Source organism: Hordeum vulgare, chromosome 2H (assembly GCF_904849725.1).
Source record: "Hordeum vulgare subsp. vulgare chromosome 2H, MorexV3_pseudomolecules_assembly, whole genome shotgun sequence".
Lineage (NCBI taxonomy): Eukaryota > Viridiplantae > Streptophyta > Magnoliopsida > Poales > Poaceae > Hordeum > Hordeum vulgare.
Genome location: NC_058519.1, coordinates 304977219 through 304999455, shown reverse-complemented (window position 1 = coordinate 304999455; position 22237 = coordinate 304977219). Strand labels below are relative to the sequence as shown.

At 43.8% G+C, this 22237-nt stretch overlaps 2 protein-coding genes and 1 non-coding gene across 3 annotated transcripts; 1 reads left to right on the top strand and 2 right to left on the bottom strand.

Moving 5' to 3' along the window:
- Positions 1-7549: 7549 nt before the first annotated feature.
- On the top strand, positions 7550-7622 carry TRNAC-GCA. The gene has a single exon. It is a non-coding gene; the product is annotated as a tRNA-Cys (tRNA).
- A 702-nt stretch (positions 7623-8324) lies between these two features.
- On the bottom strand, positions 8325-13343 carry LOC123426143 (outer envelope protein 61). Its single transcript, XM_045109917.1, has 10 exons — positions 13066-13343; positions 12214-12444; positions 11716-11772; positions 11505-11633; positions 11090-11238; positions 10909-10961; positions 10373-10532; positions 9312-9837; positions 9061-9204; positions 8325-8733 (listed from the first exon to the last, which is right to left on the bottom strand). The coding sequence occupies exons 1-10, from the start codon at positions 13147-13149 to the stop codon at positions 8587-8589; spliced, it is 1680 nt and encodes a 559-aa protein (XP_044965852.1). The 5' UTR covers positions 13150-13343; the 3' UTR covers positions 8325-8586.
- A 1912-nt stretch (positions 13344-15255) lies between these two features.
- LOC123430033 lies at positions 15256-16468 on the bottom strand. Its single transcript, XM_045113961.1, has 2 exons — positions 16214-16468; positions 15256-16027 (listed from the first exon to the last, which is right to left on the bottom strand). Exon 2 carries the CDS (start codon positions 15959-15961, stop codon positions 15404-15406), a length of 558 nt encoding a protein of 185 aa, XP_044969896.1. The 5' UTR covers positions 15962-16027; positions 16214-16468; the 3' UTR covers positions 15256-15403.
- Positions 16469-22237: the final 5769 nt, after the last annotated feature.

Sequence of the window (22237 nt, the reverse complement as noted above, 5' to 3'; positions counted from 1 at the left end):
ATTCGTCACAGGAATATGAAGTTTCACAGTTAAAGCCACATAAAGTGGATGTATCTACACGAGGTCCTTTTGCAGCAACCCATGTAGTTTTGGGGTACTGCTCAGATTTCCAGTAGGATCTATCAGCATTCAGTTTCCTTTCAAATGCAATACCCTCTTTCATGGGTTCATGTTGAGAATCTACTTTTTAAGCAGATCATAAAGAGTTTTGTGCCCTTTGAAACTTTTGTACATGCCTGTCACATACAATTCCTTCAACCTGCATTTTCGTCACTCATACTTGTGGCATCCTTAGATCAAGAATTTGTGACCACAGTAATAGTTGAAGAAGTTGCGGCAATACAAGCATTTGAACTTTCAGGTGAAGAATTAGCAGTTTCGCGGTCGATGCATTTCAAACAAGGTGGAATCAAATTCTTCCTCGGCGGAACTGATGTGTTGTGCTAGCAAAGAATCATTTTCCCTTCGAAGGTCATCATGAGACACCCTTAGTTTCTCAAGATCTTGCTTTATTTGAATAAATTCATAGGAAGGCTTCTCATGATCACCTAAGAGAGTTTCATGAGGATGTCGAAGGTCATTATACTTAGACTGAAGACTTTGAACGTCATTAGTCAGAGTTTGAGTTCGATCCATTTCCTAATTCAACTGGTCCTTGCTTTTGTCCAGCTATTTCTCAAGCCTTTCCATAAAAAAAATTTCTTAGTGGCAATATTAGCAAGTTCGGAGTAGCTAGGTTTCAAATTAACATCAGATTCACCATCACTGGATTCAGAGGAAGAAGGATATTTGAGTACATTGGTACCTTTTTCCATGAAGCAATAGGTAGGAGCAAAGTCGTTGTTGCTGACGTCTATGTCATTGGCATTGGCATTTTTCTCGAGGTTGAAGATGGACATGCTAACAAAAGGAGTAGCGAGGGCTAGGCTCGCCACACCAGAGTCTGACTCCACTTCATATTGCTCTTCTTCCTCATATTCTTCAGATTCTTCTTTAGAATCAATTTCCTCGCCAATACATGGTCAAGCCTTTCTGGAAATTCTCTTCTTGTGGGATGAGGACTTTGGAGACTTTTTCTTCTTATTCTTTCCATCAGAATTGTAATCCTTGTACTTCTTATTCTTTGATTCCTTTCCCATAGAGGGCAATCAACAATTTAGTGACCAGACTTCTTACATTTGTAGCAAGTCCTTTTCGTGTAGTCACGTGATGAAGATTATGATTTCTTCACATCACTTTTTGAAGATTTTCAAAACCGTCCTCTTCTAGAGAACTTATGGAATTTTCTCACGTGCATTGCTAGCTCTTGAATTAGTTTTTTAGGATCACCAAGGCTGTTGTCAGAGTCTTCTTCTTCAGATGAGGAAATTGCCTTTGCCTTTAATGCACGAGATCTTCCATAGCTTGGCCCATAAAGATCTCTATGCTCAACTTGTTGGAATACATGAGTATTGAGCCTCTCAAGAATATTGGCAGAATCTAGTGACTTGTAATCTTCACGCTCTTGAATCATCAAAGCGAGTGTGTCAAATGAGGAATCAAGAAATCTCAGCAGTTTCTTCACGACCTCATGGTCGGTGATGTCAGCGGCACCAAGAGCTTGGAGCTCGCTGGAGATATCAGTCAGGTGATCGAAGGTTTGTTGAACATTTTTGTTGTCAGGTATTTTGAAGCGGTTGAAGAGATTGCGAAGAACATCAACTTTGGAGTCACGTTGAGTTGAGACCCCTTCGTTGACTTTGGACAACTTCTCCTAGATGAGCTTTGTAGATTCCAAAACACTCACTCCGCCATACTATCCTTTGCTCAGATGTCCACAAATGATATTCTTCGCTTGAGAATCGAGTTGCTTGAATCTCTTCACATCAGCAGCGTTGATAGTGGGGGTAACTGAGGGAACATCATTTTCCGCAATGTACGAGAGATCGTTGTCAATTGTCTTAGAATGCATACGCATATTGTTCTTCCAGTAGTGGTAGTCTGTGCCATCAAAGGTAGGACACCTAGCAGAGATCTTGATCATACGTGTAGTCGACGTAACTAAAACTTCAGGTGGTTAAACCAAAATCACACAAAACAAGGGAATACCATGCTCTGACACCAATTGAAAGTGCATTATATCGACTAGAGGGGTGTGAATAGGTGATTTTTACTAATTCCTAACTAAGGAATTACTATTTGAGGAATTTCCAGAGTGACTAAATACACACGACGGAGAAAGTACTCAAGTGCATGCATAACATGGCAGTAGCAAAGTCATCATGGTGAAATGAAACATACACATAGCACAAGTAGCGAGTAATCGAGATAAGTAGGTGAGAGACAAGGTAACTGAAGAATTTGGATTGAGGAAATTGACAAAGTCTTCAGTCAATGTTTTCAAATAGTAACAATCAGTTTCATCAACAAGTAAACAAGGAAATGAAAGGGCTGAGGAAACTTTACAAAGAGATAAGGGCATAACACTAACACCAGCTCCTAAATCACACAAAGCAGTTCTAACATATTTTTTTAGTAGAGCATGGTATAGTAGGTATCCCTCGATCTCCTAGCTTTTCAGGAATTTTACTCTCGAAAGAATAATTTGCAAGCATAATAGAAATTTCAGCCTGAGGAATCTTTATTTTATTAGTAATAATACATTTCATGTCATTATCATAAGGAGGCATTTTCATAGCATCAATCACTAGCACATGCAAAAAGAGAGGTCTAAGAAATTCAACAATGCGATTAAAAACATACTCATCTTTAGACTTTAAAGATTTACTAGGAAAATGCTTGTGGTTTTTGTACCCATAGTTCTTCTTCTTTACCATGCTTCCTAGCAAAAAAATATGTTTTATCATATCTTTCATTTTTAGGATGTGGGTCATCAAGCTCGACTTCAGGTTCTATCCCAACATCATTATCAGTTTCACTATTATTATTATTATTAGGTGAAGCATCATCAACAATATGATCATCATTAGCATCATCTATATCATTAGTACTAGTTTCATCCTCATCACCAAATTGTGTCTCATCATTGGAAATAGAAACATTATTAGGATTCTCAGCATGTTTTTCTATAAATGGTCGCATGAATAGAATAACTATCTAACAAGATTCATGTCCTAACTCTTCGTGTCAGGTACAAATAGCTCAAACACCCACTTCAATGTTGTTATACTTTGTTTAGAAGTATAATTTTAAGGATTTACGATGGTAACAGTGTTAATATATGCGGGGGTAATTGGCTCTTAACAACTTTATTTTTTTGCAGCATGAAAATTACCTGCCTTCATTCTTTCATGTCGACTAGATGTCCGAGATACTTGTACTCAAAACCTTTGCTCGTCACTTGTAATATAATCACAGTGGAAATTTGATTTTTACAACACAACTGGAGGGGCTCAATAATTGACCAGTGCCTTATTCATACATAGAACAAATGTTTTTGACAACCAAAGATTGGTCCATGTGCCCTTTGAACAAAAGGATACTATCATTTGCATGCAACAACTAGGTGTTTGTCTACATAACCTAGAATTTTGCATGGCCCTGATAACCCACAAGTGTAGGGGATCGTTTGTAGCCTTTTTCGATAAGTAAGAGTGTCAAACCCAATGAAGAGCTAAAGGTAGAATTAATATTCTCTCAAGTTCTATAGACCATCGATACAACTCTATGCATGCTAGCGCTTACTTTACCTAGAACAAGTATGAAACTACTTTGCGGGAAAGAAACTAGAAGTACTTAGTAGATGTAATAGATAATTTTGCAAGAAAATAAAGAACATGGAAATAAAAGTTAGGGGTTGTTTAGTAGACAGATTTTTGTGTAACGAAGAGAAATATTGTCCATAGGCAATTGAATATAACATGATAGATACTTATCATATGCAATGAGGGAGAGGCATACGCTAACATACTTTCCGTACTTGGATCATATGCACTTATGATTGGACCTCTAGAAAGCATCTGCAACTACTAGAAATCATTAAGGTAAACCCAGCCATAGGATCAAACATCAAGTCTTCCTTACTCTCACACGCGTACGACTCCCTTACTCTGGTCTAAGCTTCTGTCACTCTAGCCATCCACTATAAACGGATCATGAACATATTGCAAACCCTCCAGTGTTAATCCTTCAAGTGTGCGCCTCACGGAAGGCACCTTAGGATAGAACCATATCAACACACAATTCATATCAATAACATCGTATCACAATTAACCCGTAGGACAAAAGAAATCTACTCAAACATCATAGGATAGGCACTCATCATTGGATAATAATATATAGCATTAAGCACCATGTACAATTAGAGATTACAGCAGGGAAGAGAGGTTTTACACTGCTGCATAAGGGAGGAGAGAGTTGATGGTGACGACGGCGAAGTTGTTGGTGTAGATCGTAGTCACGATGGTTGCCTCGGTGGTGCTGTGGCGTCACCGGGGGGGAGGGGGAGAGAGCCCCTTTCCTTCTTATTCCTTGGCCTCCTCCCTAGGTGGTAGGAGGGTTTATCCTCTGGTCCATGGATGCCATGGCACCCGGAGAGCAGCAGCCCCTCCGGGATTGGTTCTCCCTCTGTGTTTCTCTCCTGTTTTCGTGACCTATTTTCTAGCCCTTCACCGTTTCTTAAATATCCAAAGATCCGTAACTCCGATCTGGCTGAAATTTTGAGGGGATTTTTCTCATGAAAATATCTTCCTTGCGGCAGAAAGAGAGCTTCAACCGACTTAAGGGGTGGCCACAAGCCATCAGCCCCCCCCCCCCAAACCGCGACCTGTTGGCTTGTGCCTCCCTCGGGCATCGTGTTGCGTTGATTCCGACTCCCAAAGTTCACATATATTCCAAAAAATCTTTGTAAATTTTTATTGCATTTGGAGTCCGTTTTATATGGATTTTCTGTGAAACAAAAAACACACAGAAAACAGGAACTCGCACTGGGCATTGGGCCAATAGCTTAGTGCTCAAAAATAATATAAATTGGTAAATAATTACTCAAAAAGTATCCTAGAATGATAATATAATAGCATGGAACAATAAAAAATTATAGATACCTTGGTGACGTATCAAGCCCCATTGTAGTGGCCTCATTAAATAACAGAGAGAGCGCTTCAGCCACGAAAAGAAATAAATACGACAACAAAGGTTCACCTTGTGTTAGTCTCAAGATGGAGACAAAGTTTCCAACAATTGCCCATTAAGCCACACTGAATATTTGACTTAACTACCAAAAGTCATCATCCAATTTACCTAGACTGGCGCAAAACCCAAGGCCATAAGCATTCCTATTAGGAAAACCTAGTCGACATGGTCATAAGCTTTGTCCAAGTCCATCTTATATTCACCATAATACCCTCGTGGTCTTTCAATGTTCTCATAGAATGCATCCAATCAAAAGCAATGAGGGAATTATCTAATAGCCGATCAGGAATGAAAGCACATTGAGTGCGAGAAATCATATCATCCAGGAGAGGCCTTAGTATATTAACCAGACATTTGGAGAAGACCATGTAAATAATGTTGCATAGACTAATGGGACGGGATCTTTAAGTTCTCGGGGATTCTTCACCTTAGGAATTAAAACAGTGGATGTATCATTCACCTCATCTGCTATATATCTAGAGTTGAAGAAATACAAGACGCCCAGACAATGTCCTCGTTCAACACCTCCGGGTTACGTCGAAAAATATTATGAAAAAGCCATATGGACTAAAGCTTTTAGTGGTCCAATTTGAAAAAGTGTGTGTCACTCATCTTCCACCAAGAAAAATGTTTACTGTGTCCATCATTCATACCTACACTCACAAGAGGTTGCACAGTAGATAAAACCATGATGCAAATCTATATTACAGTCAGGAAAAAAATTGCTAAAAATACATCGCATGTAAATTATCCACAAAAGATTCTTCAACTTTCGGAAGGGCGGAGATACTATTTTTTGTTGTTGTCCAAGATGTGTTCATGTGAAATAGTTGGTATTAAGACCCACCATTTCAGTAACTCGATTAACTTTTGTTTCCACATTATCTCTTCCTTCAGGAGTAGTCTATCCCTCCTCTCGAAAAAAGGTGACTCACATACAACGAGAGCTTCTTGGCTTCATTCACGCATCACGCCGCCGCCAGTCTGCCTCATCTCCTATGGCCTTAGGTACATGGAGATGTGGTGGACCCTGATACTTGCTGGTGGAAGGGCTATGACTCTATTTGTAGGTGTTGTTAGGTCGATTAGGGTTTGTGTCCTATTCAGGAGGGTAAGGCGGTGAAAACTCTCTGAAGACGGAATAAGGTCCTCCTCGCCTAGCACCTGTATTAGCGATATGTCTGGCATACTCCGATGCTGTGTGAGGTGTGTCTCCCAGGAATCTCGTGGGATTCTATCAGTGTTGGTCTTCAGTGGATCCCCGTGAATCCAATCTTCGTTTGTCTGTGTTCGTGTGTCTACATGTTGAATCCTTCTGATCTACACTTCTCTTCATCATCGATGGTTGTTGTTCTGGTGTGCTGGTCCTATGGGGCCTTATTAGCACGACGACTTTCTGACTGTCTACTACAACAAGGTTTGCCGGACTCTGGTGAGGGGGGGAGTGATGACGGCGACGCGCCTTTGGCTTGCTACAATGATTATAGTCGTTGCTAGGTGGTTTATGGATGTGAATGTAACTTGTTTTACTTCTGATGCCTTTATAATGTCATGACATTTGACGAATGGATCAAAAAAATCTGTGTAAAAAACAGCAACTCATCCATTTCATCCAAACTTTTATTCCTTTCTCGACTCACAAATTGGCCTTTTCTTTTATATAAGGCATCTACTCTCTCTTCCCAGCCTAATTTAACCTTTTTGTGCAATAGAACCAATATGCTTGTGGCTCCAACAATGGAGAGAGGTCATTATACTATTAAGATTTGTAACCACATCACCCAAGTCACGAATAACCACTCCATTGGTCTAACAATTTTTAATCTACCATCCAATATTGTACCTCATGTTTTCCAATAAGAACCATATATCGAATTTTAATGGTATGCTCGGAATGAGGATTACATAACAACTGAATCAATAAGGTGAAGATCCGACCTTGAATTGGTACTGTGCGAGACCTCGCAATTTGGGAAGTGGGAAACCCAAATAGGACATTCCACATCATGAATCGAGTCAAACCTTCGCATTCCTCCTCCCATCTTGTTTATTACTTTACGTCCAAGGAGCACCCACAAAACCCAAACCAAACAAGTTATAATTAGAAAGTATCGCACAAAATTTATTCAGGAGCCTAGGTTTTTTTTATGAAAATTACCCATCATAAACCAAGGTCTAGAGCCAAGCGGTTTTATCTGGTGCATCAAATTTCACATAGCATACTCTTGGCTAGCACAAGGTCCTATAACAGCACTATGGGTGCATTCTAAAACTGAGTAGATTGTAAACTTATGTCGCTTGAATTAGCTGGTCTTGATTTAATAAATGGAACTCTTTAAATAAACAAGACATTTGCCACCTCTCTTAAAGTTCACACATACAAGAATATTAAATGTGTAAGAAATTGCATTTGAAGTATGGGTCCATAGCTCAGTGGTAGAGCAAATTGACTGCAGATCAATAGGTCACTCGTTCAAACCCGATTGGGCCCTATATTTTCTTACAATTATCATTGAAAAATACCAACGATCATTGTCGTGTGTATGATCAAATATATCATGACCATGTCGATCCCCATATATTTTATCCGGACATAGAGTAGAGAAAAATTAAAATCGATCCTATTCTTTTTTTAATGGTGATCCTGTTTCTATAAATCGATCCTAATCTTCTTTGTAATGGTGACCCTATTTCTATTTTTGAATAGAGCTACACACCATTTACAAAATATAGATAGAGTTTAGGTTCAAAAGAACTTATAAAATGATCTAACCTCCTTACATGTTGACAAACATTTGATCAAACATATCATGACCATACATGTTGACAAATATTTGATCAAACATATCATGACCATGTCAATCCTCATATTTTTTATCCGGACATAGAGTAGAGAAAAATTAAAATCGATCCTATTCTTTTTTTAATGGTGGTCCTATTTTTATATATCAATGCTAATCTTTTTTTAATGGTGACCCTATTTTTATTTTCGAATAGAGCTACACACCATTTACAAAATATAGATAAGAGTTTAGGTTCAAAAGAACTTATAAAATGATCTAACCTCCTTACAGGTTGACAAATATTTTGTCAAAGTTTGCAAACGTGCGAGATAGAACTTTTAAAATGCCATCCAAAATGGCGTCCGCGTCAAACAACTTCTGGCCTGAATAGTGAATATGGACACGAAATTCTTTGGTGCAAAATAACATAAGACATTCGTAACATTACACGTCAGCCTAGTGTCCAAATGACAACACTCCGCCATTTACTTCTAATAATCTGTTACAATTTACACATATGACGAAAGAATAAACAATGGTACAAAATGTTCTTGACTCTTCCCACAGTGCTTCCACATTGTCATCCCATCCGCCCAGTATCACTTTCGGCCAGGGAAAAGGAGCATAATGTAGCTGCCGAATAGTTATTTGTTACCGTCTCGACCGGGCGTCACTACCTACCGATGAATCCAAGCCGCTGGAGGATGAACGCCAAGATCAGCATGACAATAGCTAGGATCAGGCCTTTCCTACCTAGGAGCCAGTTCTTCGTCTTCTTTGCTACTTCTACTCCTTGCTGTGCTTTGTCCATCCATTTCATCTGAATGAAAAACAACCAGGGGTTAATAATCTATCAAGTCAAGTGCTACTCTGGCATCTTTGTAAACTAAATAATACTGTGGCCCGGCCTTGGTTGAAGGCTTGAAGCTAAACAAACAAGTATTGTTGTCTGAGTGAACTGTGACAGCCAATCGAAAGTAAATATATGCCCCAAAAAAGCATTGCCTGCACACAGCTCAGAGGAGAAGGATCCTTTGTACTCCCTCTGTCCCAAAATAAGTGTCTCAAGCTTAGTACAACTTTATAGTAGAGCTAGTACAAAGTTGAGACACTTATTTTAGGACGGAGGGAGTAATTAGCTTCTCACCATTCTGTCCAAATCTTCTGGAGACAATGAAGACATAGCTTGTTGAGCTTTGGCAGCATCCTCCTTCGACAGCTTCATACCAAACTGCTCACCCATGTTTGCCATCACATCAGGACTCATGTTCTTCACCATGGATGCAAACATCTGTTAATTAGAAAAGTTTCAAAGTATGTTAAAATCCATAATCTCAGCTTCTTCCCTGAGGAAAAATCTTCACAGAAACCAAATTCCTTGGGCCGAAAGATTTTTACCTGCCGCATAGCAGGGTCTTTCATATAATTTCTCATGGTTTCTTGCATATCAGCTGTAGAAACTGGGGAACTAGATGACGAATGGTCCATACTTTGGTTGTTTACTATTTCATCGGGGTTCTCCGCAACAGTTTGCGATGATGAAGGTTGGAAGTTATTGCTACTCGTTTCTGCTCTTGATGAAGGTCGGATATTACTCCCTGGTCTCAGAGACGCACTACCAGGTCCACCCATTTTAGAAGCAAAATCCATCATATTTTGCAGTTCAGCAGGGGACATTTTCCCAATCATTTCAGATGCCATACTAACCATGTCAGGTGACATTTCAGGCATATTGGGTCCGAGATTTGGAGCAACAGGGTTTGTGCCGGTTAATGAAGCAGCCTGAAACATCTTTTGTAGTTCTTCTGGTTTCATGGTGCCGATTATTTCACTGGCAGTTTTAACTAGCTTCGGTGGCATTCCTTGTATTCCCAACTTTGATAACCCATCAGCATCACTATTAGAGACATAATTTTGAAATGACCTGACAGTTGACAAGGACAATAAGAACGTTATGCATATTTTGAAAAAAGCGCAATGGTAAGACTGCAGGTGAAGTAAAGACATTTTACTAATGTTACATAGTAAGTAAATAAAGCAAAACATCAAATCCAAGTAAATGTCCATAACACTTCGAAGTTTTTGCAATCGGATATGAAATTACTGCATAATGTGAACCTAACGTGATCAATTCAGGTAGCACAGCAAGATATAATCATATTTCTATAACAATATGCCAAATAGACAGATCCACCACAAGACAGGATACACATCACAAGAATGAGAAGAGAATTAAAAAGTCGCAGCTAAGAACAAAGATTATGGGTGTAATTTTTTATACAAGATATTGGTACAGTAAGAACATTGCATGTTAATGCGTGTCAAGTAATGGTTAGTGGACGAATAAAAAGGTATCTGAAGGAGCAACAAGTGAAACATATCAAATAGGAGTGTGGCAACTCTGAATATGTACCTAATAAGATGAAAGAAACATAGACCAGAAGCCAAGAGACTGTTACCTGACAGTAGCAGGATCATTCATTAAGCTTTCTGAAGAGTCAGATTGTCTTGAGTCTCCTGCTCCTTCAAGTGGTTGTGAAACAGCATATTGAGTAGAACTCCTTTGAGTCCTTAACAGCTCTGAACTATCTTGTTCCACAATTTCTTCAATAACAACTCCTTACAAACAAAACAACACCAAGATGAGTAGTTTGATGAGTAGAACTGAACTATAACAAACACTGTCGAGATAGCATCCAACCAACATAAGAAATACATATTTCACTACAACATCAGTTCTACTCTTATATCATAGTTTGGCTGGATCAAGTCAAAGGCCAATCTACTTATTAATTATTTTTACATATCTTTCTACCATTAAGTTGATTCTGCCCAAATATTCTGCACCATAAATACTCTTAGGATGGAGTGATTTAACCACAAAGATTTTATCCAGAAGCACTTGAGCTACAGTAAGGTGTTTCAATTAAAAAATAGCAGGGGGGTGAAAAAGAGCAGCATAATTTATTTCTAAAAAGAATATCAATGAAGCTACCTTTTGGCTGGTTTGCTTCTCCTCCTTCAGTTGCAAGTTTTTCGTCTGTGTCTCTGCATAATAAATGCAATCTATCAGTAGGACAACTGCGAAAACTAAAATTACTAACCACTTTTGTCCATGTCAGCAACAAGATCAGCAGGTTTCATATGTTTGTGCAGGTAAAAAAGGCAAACCGTACCTCAGAACCTCGGCAATAGTTTCATCCTCCGGAGAAATTTCATGGGCTTTACTTAAGTCAGCAACAGCAGCCTGAAGGTTTCCTAGTTCTTTGTAAGCTTGACCCCTTCGGTAGTATGCTTTGACATTGCTCGAATCATAAGTTAGAACCTGTGGCACAGTTGCTCACTGGGTCAGCATAACAAGTAAATGAAGAGCTGCGATCCATAGGACAACTATACACCAACAACAAAGTTCAGCAAACTGAACTTGAGGGAGTTACAGACTTCCATTTAGACAGCTCATAAATATTAAACAGTAAAGGCGGCAAACAGAAACAACAAAAGTAGATTCCATTTAAGATAATGGTAGCACTGCGATGTGTAACCATGCCCGCATATGATATTTCTATAATGGGTAGAATGCCTCAAACATACCTCTGAACCTTCATTTACACAATCCTCAAACATCCCTGATTTCAGGTAACACGACATTAAATTAAGTGTGCACTGCAACTGCAGCGTTCGCCCAGCTGCCGATGGTAAACTCTTCATGTTTTCCTTGGCCTGGTCAAGAAAAGAGCATATGAATTAAACTGGCAGTCATGTCACTACTTTAAACATGGAAGGCAGGGGATTTGAAACACACAAGCTTGTACTTGGCAGCAGCACCACTATAGTTCCCACGGCTATGAAGTTCATTTCCCTGGAACAAAAGAAAAAAGGATATTATGGAAACTTGTAACATGGATGAAAACATGGGAGTTAGATACCCAATACATTAAATAAATGATGAGATACATAATTTCTTAGACAAGAGATAACAGGAAGATGGATAGGAAATGAGATTATGTATCCAAATTATCAAAACCAAGCACCACTGGACTATATGAGAATTCTCTCCATGAATTTTTGTTGCAAAATATTTTTTAGTGACAGCCATGTGAAGCTGTCGCTTTTCCAGTTTGTAATTGATTCATTCGCAGTGATCTAAAATTGTGATCAAGTGAGCCGATTAGCTTATTTTATACAAAGAATTTTGGAGCTTAATAAAAGATGATAACACGTAGTGGTCGAACTCTCCAACCAAGAGTAGGAAAAGGTCATTCTATGCAAAACGGAAGGTTGTGCTGGAGTTTGTACAGACCTGCTGCTTCAACATCTTGGCACCAGATAGCGCATATGATATTTGAGCATCAGCTTGGGCCTTCATGGCAGCAAATTCCTCAGGCTTAGCATTTGCAATTTTTTCAGTCATATCAAGCATTTCCTCTGGCCTTGTTTGATTCAGCTGTTCAGCAGCTCTTTTGAAGTCCTCAGTTCTCATATTTTTCATACTCTCAGATGCTAACTTTATCAGGTCAGGATTGGACATGAGCTGCAATTATCAAAATTGCAACAAGCACATGGTCAATCACGTGCTTCCTCAGGGCATAACAAATAACATTAATTAAGTAACTAAAAGCAAATGATGCTGGACACTGAAAATAAAAAAAAAAAGCAGGAACCGAGGTATGAAAAAGTGCTGAAAGAAAGAAAAAACAGAGATAAGTGCACACAAAGATATCCAGCAGCAGAATCCTATTGCATAGTTTAGGCACTAGACACAGAGTATAACAGCCTCCTTTAAACAGTGGCACGTGGTCCTTGTTTATAACAGCAGAAACCAGCATCCCATTGGCGTCACCAGTCCAAATCAAACTCAAACGTACCTCGAGTCCACAGCTACACACACTACAATTTTCTTTACCAATTGACTTAAGGAGTTATCCTAGGACCAATTCAACTCGTATGCAATAGGTCAACCACGACGCGATTCGATCTAAGCAACCACAGCAGCGGCAACAGCAGCAGCAGCAACAACAACAAGAAGAAAACGGCTGCCAAATTGAGCGTGATCTCCTCTCGATCTACCGGTAGCGAGACCACAACCAGGCAGAGAATCAATTGAGATCAAACGGAGTGACCGGACGTAGGTATATGGATCGGGTGTGGAGACCTGCTGTTGCATCCTGGCGAGGTCGTCGGAGGACATGCGTCGCATCTGCTCCTGCGCCAGCCGCATCATCTCCGGATCCATCATGGCGGCTGCGCCACCAAGCAATCCCCAACACGCAGATCGAAGGGACCGATGGGATCGACGCGACAACCAAGCAGCGACCGGGAGCTCGCGGATTTGGGAATTAGCTCTCGTGTGTACGTCTCGCTCTTTTCTTTTCCGTCGGTCGCCCTTTCTTGTGGTTGATTCGTAGGAACACCTGCTGCTAGTATTTATTGACGGTTTCTGCGAGGTGCGACGTGAGTGTAGAAAACCGATACGGATTCCAATCCAAAAGCGGCTCTTCTCTTTGACTTTTTTTAGTTTACTAGTAAAAATGTCCGTGCGTTGCACCGGGTTAGATTGTCTATTTTTAAATAATAAGTTCTGAACTACAAAATGATCAAAGATGAAACTACCATAAATATTGTATAAATGTATAATATTACTACTAACTCAACAGATGGAACTACCATGAATACTAATATTGGCCTTGACACTTGTCTATAGCTAAATAATGATATCACATTTGTCTTCATTTTAAGAATATATATGTAAGATCAGTTTCGTGCTATTTTGAATAATTAAATTGGCAATGTTCCTCAATTAAAGTTCAACATAAGGCTTTTTATTAAAGTTGGTCCTCAATTCTTGTTTTCTGCTCTTTTTATTTGGACCAACACAAAAGCTTTGAGTGGGTTTACTAAAGAACTCTAAGATAATTAAATTTACACATAAACTCAAAATTGAGAGGAAAAAATGGACAAGCATAGAAGTGCCACGTTGAAAAGGTTTCTTTTTCAAACTTAGCCACTGATAATGGTTATCCAACAACAAACAAAAAAGATAATATAATCATAAAATATTATGTTAGAACGAAGCTCGTTGCATGACAATTTGTATCATAAATCACGTTTAGTAACCAAGAAACTTTATACAATATTCCAAATAAACTCTTAGAGAATAATCAAATGGCGAGGTCAACAAGATCTCTAGCTCCTACCAAGAATTCAATGTTTTATGGGTATGTGCATCATCTAATGCATAGGCGCAAGTGCTCCCTTTGCAAACAAAAAGAACTCAATGTTTTCTTGTTCCGGGGGAGGCCTTTGACCAAGAATATTTCATCTATAAGGATGGCATATATTCATAAAATGGTTAATACATTAAATGGAATAGGGAAAATTTTATTTCATAGCGGGATAGATGTAGGTCTTAGTTCGGGAGGAAGAAGTGGTAATAAGCACAAAGATAGATCTACATGACAAGTACAAAAAAATTCGAAGTACATGTAAAAATAGTAGACACACATGAAAAAAATAGTTTTGTCATGTAATTTAAACAGGTTTATTGCACATGGAGTAGTACAAAATAGCACGAGAGACACTCCAATTGTGCGCGCTCCCATCGATCGCCAGGAATATATATTTGATTAGGATTTTTTTGTGCGCGTGGATGCAAGTGGATTCGACGACGACGTCATGTGGTCTCGAAACGAATGTGCATGATTGGTTACACGCATGTACAGGACACGGTTTGATTCCTGTGAAACAGCAGCAGGTGAGGCCTCATGCTTGTTGGTCCATTTGAACTAATCAAAAACCCTAGCTAAAGAATAAAAACTAATCACGTACGCCTCACATCGGTCGTCCATGGAATTGCATCAACAATTTATAAGAACAATCTTCATACGAAGAACAGAGTTCAACCCGAAAACGGTAGCTCTAAGTCAAGTACCAACATTTCGCTAATGCACTCGAACAACTTTATTGTATTGTCCTATACTTCATCAACAGGAGCAGAGCTACAACAAGGCTAAATGGGTTGCAGCCCGCACGATCTGAAGGAAAATCAATGAGGTATCAATGAGGTATGAGAGAAAGTTTAAAAATAATGAATAAATTGGTACAAAAATTTAATAGGTCACCTCTTTTTTTATTGAGTGAACATGTCACCTCTCTGAGGAAAACACGTGGAACTACCACATGTCGCATCCTAGCAGACATGTACAAACTACAGATGCATCCTAGCAGTTTGTTATCACATCTTAGCCTAAGATTAATCAGCACTCCCTTTACTCGCAGACCATCATTATGCCTTGCACGCATCAACAAACACACGATGGACCATCCTCCTCGAATCACCACTGCCTAATTAACCCGATCCTTGATTGAAAGTTAATGAAGCGACTAATCAATCCACGAGCTAGCACCAATCAAATTAACCATCTATAGCTACCATCAAGCAAATGGAGACGATCCAGCAGTACATCGGATAGATGGATGGATAGATTTCAGGTCTACCACATGTTGGAGTAGTCCATGAGAGGCTCGCCCTGGCACAGCTCCTCCAGATCGACGTACGACAGCGACGACGGCATCGGGAACGAGGTGTCGGCGGCGCCGGCGAGAGCGCCCGTGACAAAGAAGCCGAGCGAAGGGCTGAGCAGCGCCGACGAAGACGCCGCCTCCGGCTTGCAGTGCCTGCGGATCGCGGTCTGCTGGTCCCACATGGCTTCCTGGTAGGGTGAGTACCCGGCGCCGCCATGGTTTCCGTTGGCCGTCGCCGCCGGCATGAAGAAGTAGTTGGGGCTCTGCATCTGCTGCTGCGGCATAGGTGGCTCCGCCTTGATAGTTCGATGCTCCGTGTCCGGCTCAAGCGGCAGAGCATCGCTGGAGGTGGAACTCGAAGCGCGGGCAGTGAAGTCGTCGGCTCCAGACCGAGAGTCCATGAGCATCGACAGGTCGGAGTTGTCGAGCAGGACTGCGTTGTTGAGCAATTCATCATAGTTGGCGAAGCCATCGACATCAAGGAAGGCAAGCGGCTCATCCATGGCCCCGTCCACCGACGGCGCCATCTGGTGGGGCGTATTCTTCGCAGCCGCCAAGTCTTTGTTGAACACCCGGCAAACAGCCCAATCGTCTTGCACGCACGCAACAGGCAAGGTGAGCGAGAAAACAACACGAGAATCCTTATAAGAAGCAAGAAACACATCGCGTGTGGTCCAGCAACATCTCGAGATGCTCCGGCGGTCAGTTCAATCGATCGACACGTACAATCAGATGGAGACTGAAAAAACACAATAGATAGATTCTTGTCGTTGCCGTACCTTGGCGATGCGGGGAAGGCGATGGGGCAGCGGGCCCTCGAGGCCCTACTCGTGCATCGCCCACGACATCTCCGCCCGCCCCCGTGCGCCACTCCGTCCGCGATCGAGATGCGTCGTCGCCCGAGTCGCCCTGGGGGAGACGACTTGGGGGCATGTGGTTTCGACTCCCGCGGGCGCCTCCGCGGCCGCGTGCGGCTCTGCCTTCTCCGCCTCCACGCGCACGCGTAGCCTCCCCGAGCTGGCTCCACCGGTCCGTCCGCCCCCGCGCTCCACTCCGCCCGCGGCTGCCGGCCGGTGCTCACGACGTCATGCTGCCGCCCCGAGCCCTGGTGAGGCGGCCTCCCTCCTCCATCCCCGAGCGCCTCTGCGGCCACGCGCGGCTCCGCCCGCTGCGTCTTCAGGCGCTCGCGTTGCCTTCCCACACCAGATCCATCACCCCGTCCACCCCCGCGCGCCACTCCGCCCGCCCCCGTGCGCCACTCCGTCCGCGGTCGGTGCTAGCACGCCCCTCGCCGCCACACGTCGGCCCGGCCGTCCGCGTCGCCACGACTGGCGCTCTCCGCCTCCGCACGCTCGCGTCCCCGCACTCTGCTCGCCCCCTCGGCCTCATCTCGCCGACGACAAGGCTCCTCGAGCTCCCCCGCCTCCAAGCTCCATTGCCTTCTCGCCCGTCAGTGATGGACAGATATGGATAAGCCATGGTGCCCGATGGTGACTGCGAGGGGGTTTACGTAAAAACAAAACGTTTTCTAACTTACAAAAGGACTGCGGGTTGAATACTCGAAAATAGAAGGACTTTTTTGTAAAACTACCACGACGTACGACAAAAACCATCGCTACTTTATTATTAGGGAGAGATTTTAGAAAAACTTGCCATCTTTATCTGTTATCCCTACTAGCAAAAGGACACGTGCGTTGCAACGGAAGAAAAAATAACACACGCTTTTAATCTTTTTATAATCATTTTGATTTATTAAAATAATAAGTTAACTAACTAATGTAGTCAGTCATATCTTATTTTGTTGAGAAATCAACCCGTCCATTGTTAATTCCGCCATGATGATAAATTGAGCGGGACAAGCAAAGCGAAACAAAGAGGCTACGTGAATTGATCAATGAACTGTTATCTTATTTCACTCATGGGGTAGAGAATGTGGGATCAGATGACAAACTGAAGGTGGTGTTCCATTCTCTCTCTCTACAACAATGCAATCTTACATTCAATACATTCATTCATCAGCAAACAAATTCCCACAAAACAAAATTTCTTGTCGGTGCTTGCCACGCGGTTGGAGGCATGGGGAGGGGATCTCACGAGATGATGAGTTCCTGCCGGAGGAGGGGATACGATGAGGGGAGCAAGGGTTAGGCGCCTCTATCTGGCCATAAGGGGTCGCCGTTGCCGTGTCATAACCTCGGAGTTCCCCGTGTGAGCCATGGAGGCCGCCTCCACCTGCAAGTACTTCGCTCCGCCGCGCCTTATCTGTGCGCCGCCGCCGTTCTGCATCGAGCAGACGCATCATCCCAAGTCGCTGTAGCTGTCGCGTTGATTTGATCCAGAAGCTGTGCTCGAGCGCCGAAACGGGGGCAGCAAGCGGGCAGAGGTACGACCGCGGAGGCGGGTGGGTTGAGATCGACAGCAGTGGTGGTTGAGGTCGGTTGCGGCGACGAGTGGTGTGGCAGCGACCTGGGCACAGGCCAGGGTGGACCAGGGTCGACGCGATGCGCTCGAGCGCCGCAACGGGGCTGTGAGCGGGGAGAGGTACAGTCGCGAAGGCGGGTGGGTTGAGATTGGCAGCGGTGGCGATTGAGGTCGGCCGCGGCGACGAGTGGTGTGGCGGCGGCCTGGGCACAGGCCAGGGTGACCCAGGGTCGACGGGAGGAAGCGATGCGTACGGGTATAATTTTTGCAGCGAATCGTTTTTTCCTTTTGCGTTGCAGATAAATGATGGAGCACGGGTTGAATAACAAAAATTACAGAGGCTTTTTTATAAAAATGTCGTGTGGGTTTTCCGACGGAAGCAATAGCCGCTTTATTATTACTAGCAAAAGGGCCCGTGCGTTGCAACGGGAGAGAGAAATACCACAAATTCTTAATTTATAAAAAATGGTCTATAATCTGAGAATTTGTAGTTACGGCACAAACAAAGATGGTATTATCCTACAAAAGTGCAGTTTAAAATTTTACATGTCTTCTATTTTAACACAGCTTGCATGTAGATTTAATACGTACAAAGAATCAGTCAAGTGACCTTCAGTTTCATTTCCAATCCTGATTTTGTTGACGTGTTCATCCCCAACCCGGATGAGTACCGGTATGAAAAAAAGACGAATAATGACTTATTTATTAAGATTGCATCCTAGATAGTATTTTTATTAAACGTCTAACAGATAAAATAATGTCATATTTAAATTCTACATACTTTTCTAATCAAATTCCATATATAATATGTTAAATTTAGAGTTAAGGTTTAAAATATATGAGTATTTTAAAAAACATTTAATATATGCTACGAGTTTAATGTTAAAAACATCAGGGTTTTTTTATAAAATATCATGATGGACTAAGTATATCTTTTTTTATTAGTAGGTAATAGATTGATGTAAATAGTGCAATGGGTTTAGTCCCACATCAGGTGCTGGATCCTGACCTCATCCGTCTCTCCCCAATGTGTGCCACTTCCCTGCCTCCCGGAGCGATGCCGCCGTTGTCCCGCATCCCGATCGGATCGGGAGCCGCCGCTCGATCTGAAGCCAAACGTGCACAGAGGCGAAGCAACGGCGCATGGGGTGGGATCCAACGGGAATGGGTCCGTGGTGGCCGTATCTGGGCGAGGGAGTACGGATCTGAGCGGCGGCGCGCTGGAGATGCGACTGCGAGCTCGGGCATCCATGGCGGTTCCTCGTAGAGAGAAAATGATGAGGCGGAAGAAAGAGAAGAGGGAAGAAGAAGGGGTGGGCGGCACTGCTGGCCTGGGTCGCCGGCGAGGCTCTGTCCGAAGTTGGTCGACGGCGCGAGGTCACCGGGGTCGGGCTACGACGGAGGGAGCTTGGGGTGCAGTCAAGCTCGGGAGCTCCTCTTACAAATTCTTACACATGTAGGGGGCTTTTGAAAACATGAAGCGTTTTCGCAGATCCACTTATGAAGGGACTGCGGGTTGAATGTCATAAACAACAAGGTTTTTTTTTGTAAAATCACCTCGGTGGATTTTTCGACGGAAGCGGTAGCCTCTTTATTATTAGGTAAAGAAGTATAGATAAAAACAATACAGGATGGAGAACCAAATAATCTCAGCCATCCAACTTGTCCATGTGATGATCTAAATGGTCTCAATGCATCAAACATATTTAACATTTTAATTACCCATCATGCCATTGCACTTTAGTGCTAATCGCTTAGACAAGTCTTCCCGCGCCGTGTCCCTCAAGCAAAAAAATCATCCATCGCTCGACATGCCCCCTCCCACGCGCATGACCCTTCGCTTGCATGTCCCGCGCACGACCCTCGCTCGCCTCGTCCCGGTCCTCCTCGCAAACCGCCCCACTCCACACCTCTGCTCCCTCCGACGCACATGGCAACGATGCCAACACTCCCCATCGTGTGCATCGTTGGGAGGGGGTAGAGGGCTCTCGTGCGCGTACATGAACCGGCTATGGTGCTCCATCCTCGCCAAGGCGTGGCATGAAATCTGGAAGAAGTGAGGATGCTCTACTTAACTGTGACAGCCCGATGCCGACACCCCAGAAGATTCCCCTTTATTTCCGTTTCCGTCGTGTGGTTATTTTATTTTGTGGCCTCTTCATTTAGTTTGCATCGTCGCATCATGCATGGCATCATGTCAACTGTGTTTTGTCGGTGTTGCTTGTTGCTCCGTGTTGTTGCTTGTGAGTGCTTGTGAGTGTGGCGTTGTTCGTTGGCGTGACGAGAGTGGGTGCAACAGAGCCGCTTCAAACCTTGTTGCACCACGGACCTAAAACCCTTCTCTCCTCTCTTGTTTTATTCCGTGGTTATTTAAAATATTTCAGTTTTAACCCCCTCTTAAAGGATCGTCTTCTTTTAAAGAAAATCATTTTATTAAATGTTGGGGACAACCCTTGGGTTTTTATTTTATTTCTCCTTGTGTTTTATTTTAAATCCGTCTCATTTTCTTTTCTCTTTTAAAGAGATTTTATTTTATTATTTAAATAAAAGAGGTTTTATTTTATTCTTCAAAAGGGTTTTATTTTTAGTTGTTTTAAAATGCCCAACTATTTCTTATAGTTGGGGTGTGGTTCTAAAAGGAGCCAAAGGGTTTTTTTTGTATTTGTTAAATCCTTTTATTATTATTATTTTGTGTGTGTGTGTTTCTCTGTTTTTTTAAAAGGAAAAAACCCCAAAGAGGGAGAGGCCCAGCCGGCCAAGGCCCAGCTGGCCCCCCCTCCAACCCTAGCCGCCGAGCCCTCGTCCTGCAGCGATTCCCCTCGTCCCTCTCCTCCTGTCCCGATCCCCAGCCCCCTCCCATCTCCCTCCCGCTGCTCCCTCGCCGCCATGGCCGAGCCACCATGGCCTCCCTGCTCCCCGGCCGCCCGGTACCCCTCGGCCCCGCGCGCAGCCCCGTGGTCGCCCGTCGGCCTCGTCCCAAGCGCGCAGCCCCCCGCCGGTCGCCTCCTCTCGCCGGAGCGCCGCCCTGCCATGGACGGCCTCCTCCTCCTCCTTGCGCCTCGCTGCACTGTTCCCCGTGTTGCCGTCCTCGCCTCCTCGTCCCCGTGCTCGCCGTGTTGCCGCCTCGCTGCCGTTCGCCCTCGCCCGTCCCCGCGCCAAGCTCCTTGCCGGAGCCGAGCTCGCGTGGCCGTCGTCTTCCGTGGCTCCCGCGCCCCGCCATGGCCTGCACCGTGCCGCCGCGCCGTTCCCCTCGAGGATCCCCTCCAGGCCCCCCTCGACCCGAGCGAGCCCCCATGCCGCGTCATTGCTGGCTGCTATGCCTCGGCCGGAGCCCCTCTTCCGCGCGAGCCTCGCCGTCGGCCGGCCTCAGCAGCCGCCGTGGCTCTCTGCTCGCCAAGCTCCCTCCAACCCCCGGCCTCCTCCTGCCAAGTTGTAGCCGTTGCTTTGCTGGCCTGGTGCGTGCCTGTCGTGCTGTTGCTGTCGCTGTAGGACGCTGTTGCCTGATGCGTTGCAGCTTAGCTACTTGGTTGCTCAAGCGGCTACTGCTGCCTGATGTGCCGAGCCGCTGTTGTTGCCTGTTGTGTTTTGTTGTTGCTGTAGGTAGCTGCTGCGCTGGCTGTTGCCGCTGCTGCTTGCTATGCTGCTAGTTGCTGCCTGCTTGCCGAGATTTTGCTATTGCTCTTGCTGTGGTAGCTGTTGCTCCTGCTAGTTGCTAGTTGCTGCTTTGGTAGGCTGCTGGAGCTGTTTGCTGTTGCTTTGCTTTGCTTGCTAATAGATGCTTGTTGATGCTAGATACTGTTGCTAGGTTGCTAGCTGAGGCATGCTAGTTGCTAGATATTAGTTGTTGCCGCTTGTAGCCGTGACCTCTGCTTGCATTTGCTTGTGTTGTCGCATGTCGTCGCCGCGTAGACCATTCCCTCCTTCATGGAACCGACAAATTCGCCGAGCACCACGACATCCTCGACGTCGCCGAAGACCCGTGTTCGACTACCGATGTGAAGACCGTGCACCGACGCAGAAGACCCGTGAACCGACGCCGAGCGAACGACTACCGTCGACGAGACCCGAGGACCACGACGACCACTACTTCCACGACTTCCACGACGTCCGCTACGAACCGATCCGCTCCGATATGCACACGTCGAAGGTATACCATTGGAACGTGTCGTGTACCGAACGCATATGTTGTATGAGATGAATGTATGTTTGCACCGTATGTTTGTGACAGCCCGATGCCGACGTTCCAGAAGATTCCCCCTTCTTCCCGTTTTCGTCGTGTGTCTGTTTTATTTTGTCGCATCATTTGCATCATCTACATTGCATCGGCATCTCCGTTGCCGTCAGTTTTCAAAACTTGCATTCGTTAGTAGTTGCCGGTTCTC

Bases quoted from the DNA above. Each gene is read 5' to 3' on its own strand.
- LOC123430033 (XM_045113961.1), bottom strand. From the start codon at position 15,961: ATGGCGCCGTCGGTGGACGGGGCCATGGATGAGCCGCTTGCCTTCCTT.
- LOC123426143 (XM_045109917.1), bottom strand. From the start codon at position 13,149: ATGATGGATCCGGAGATGATGCGGCTGGCGCAGGAGCAGATGCGACGC. The intron at 10,962-11,089 runs GTACGGTTTGCC...TTTATTATGCAG, and splicing joins ACTATTGCCGAGGTTCTGAG to AGACACAGACGAAAAACTTG. The intron at 10,533-10,908 runs GTAGCTTCATTG...TTTGTTTGTAAG, and splicing joins AGAAGCAAACCAGCCAAAAG to GAGTTGTTATTGAAGAAATT.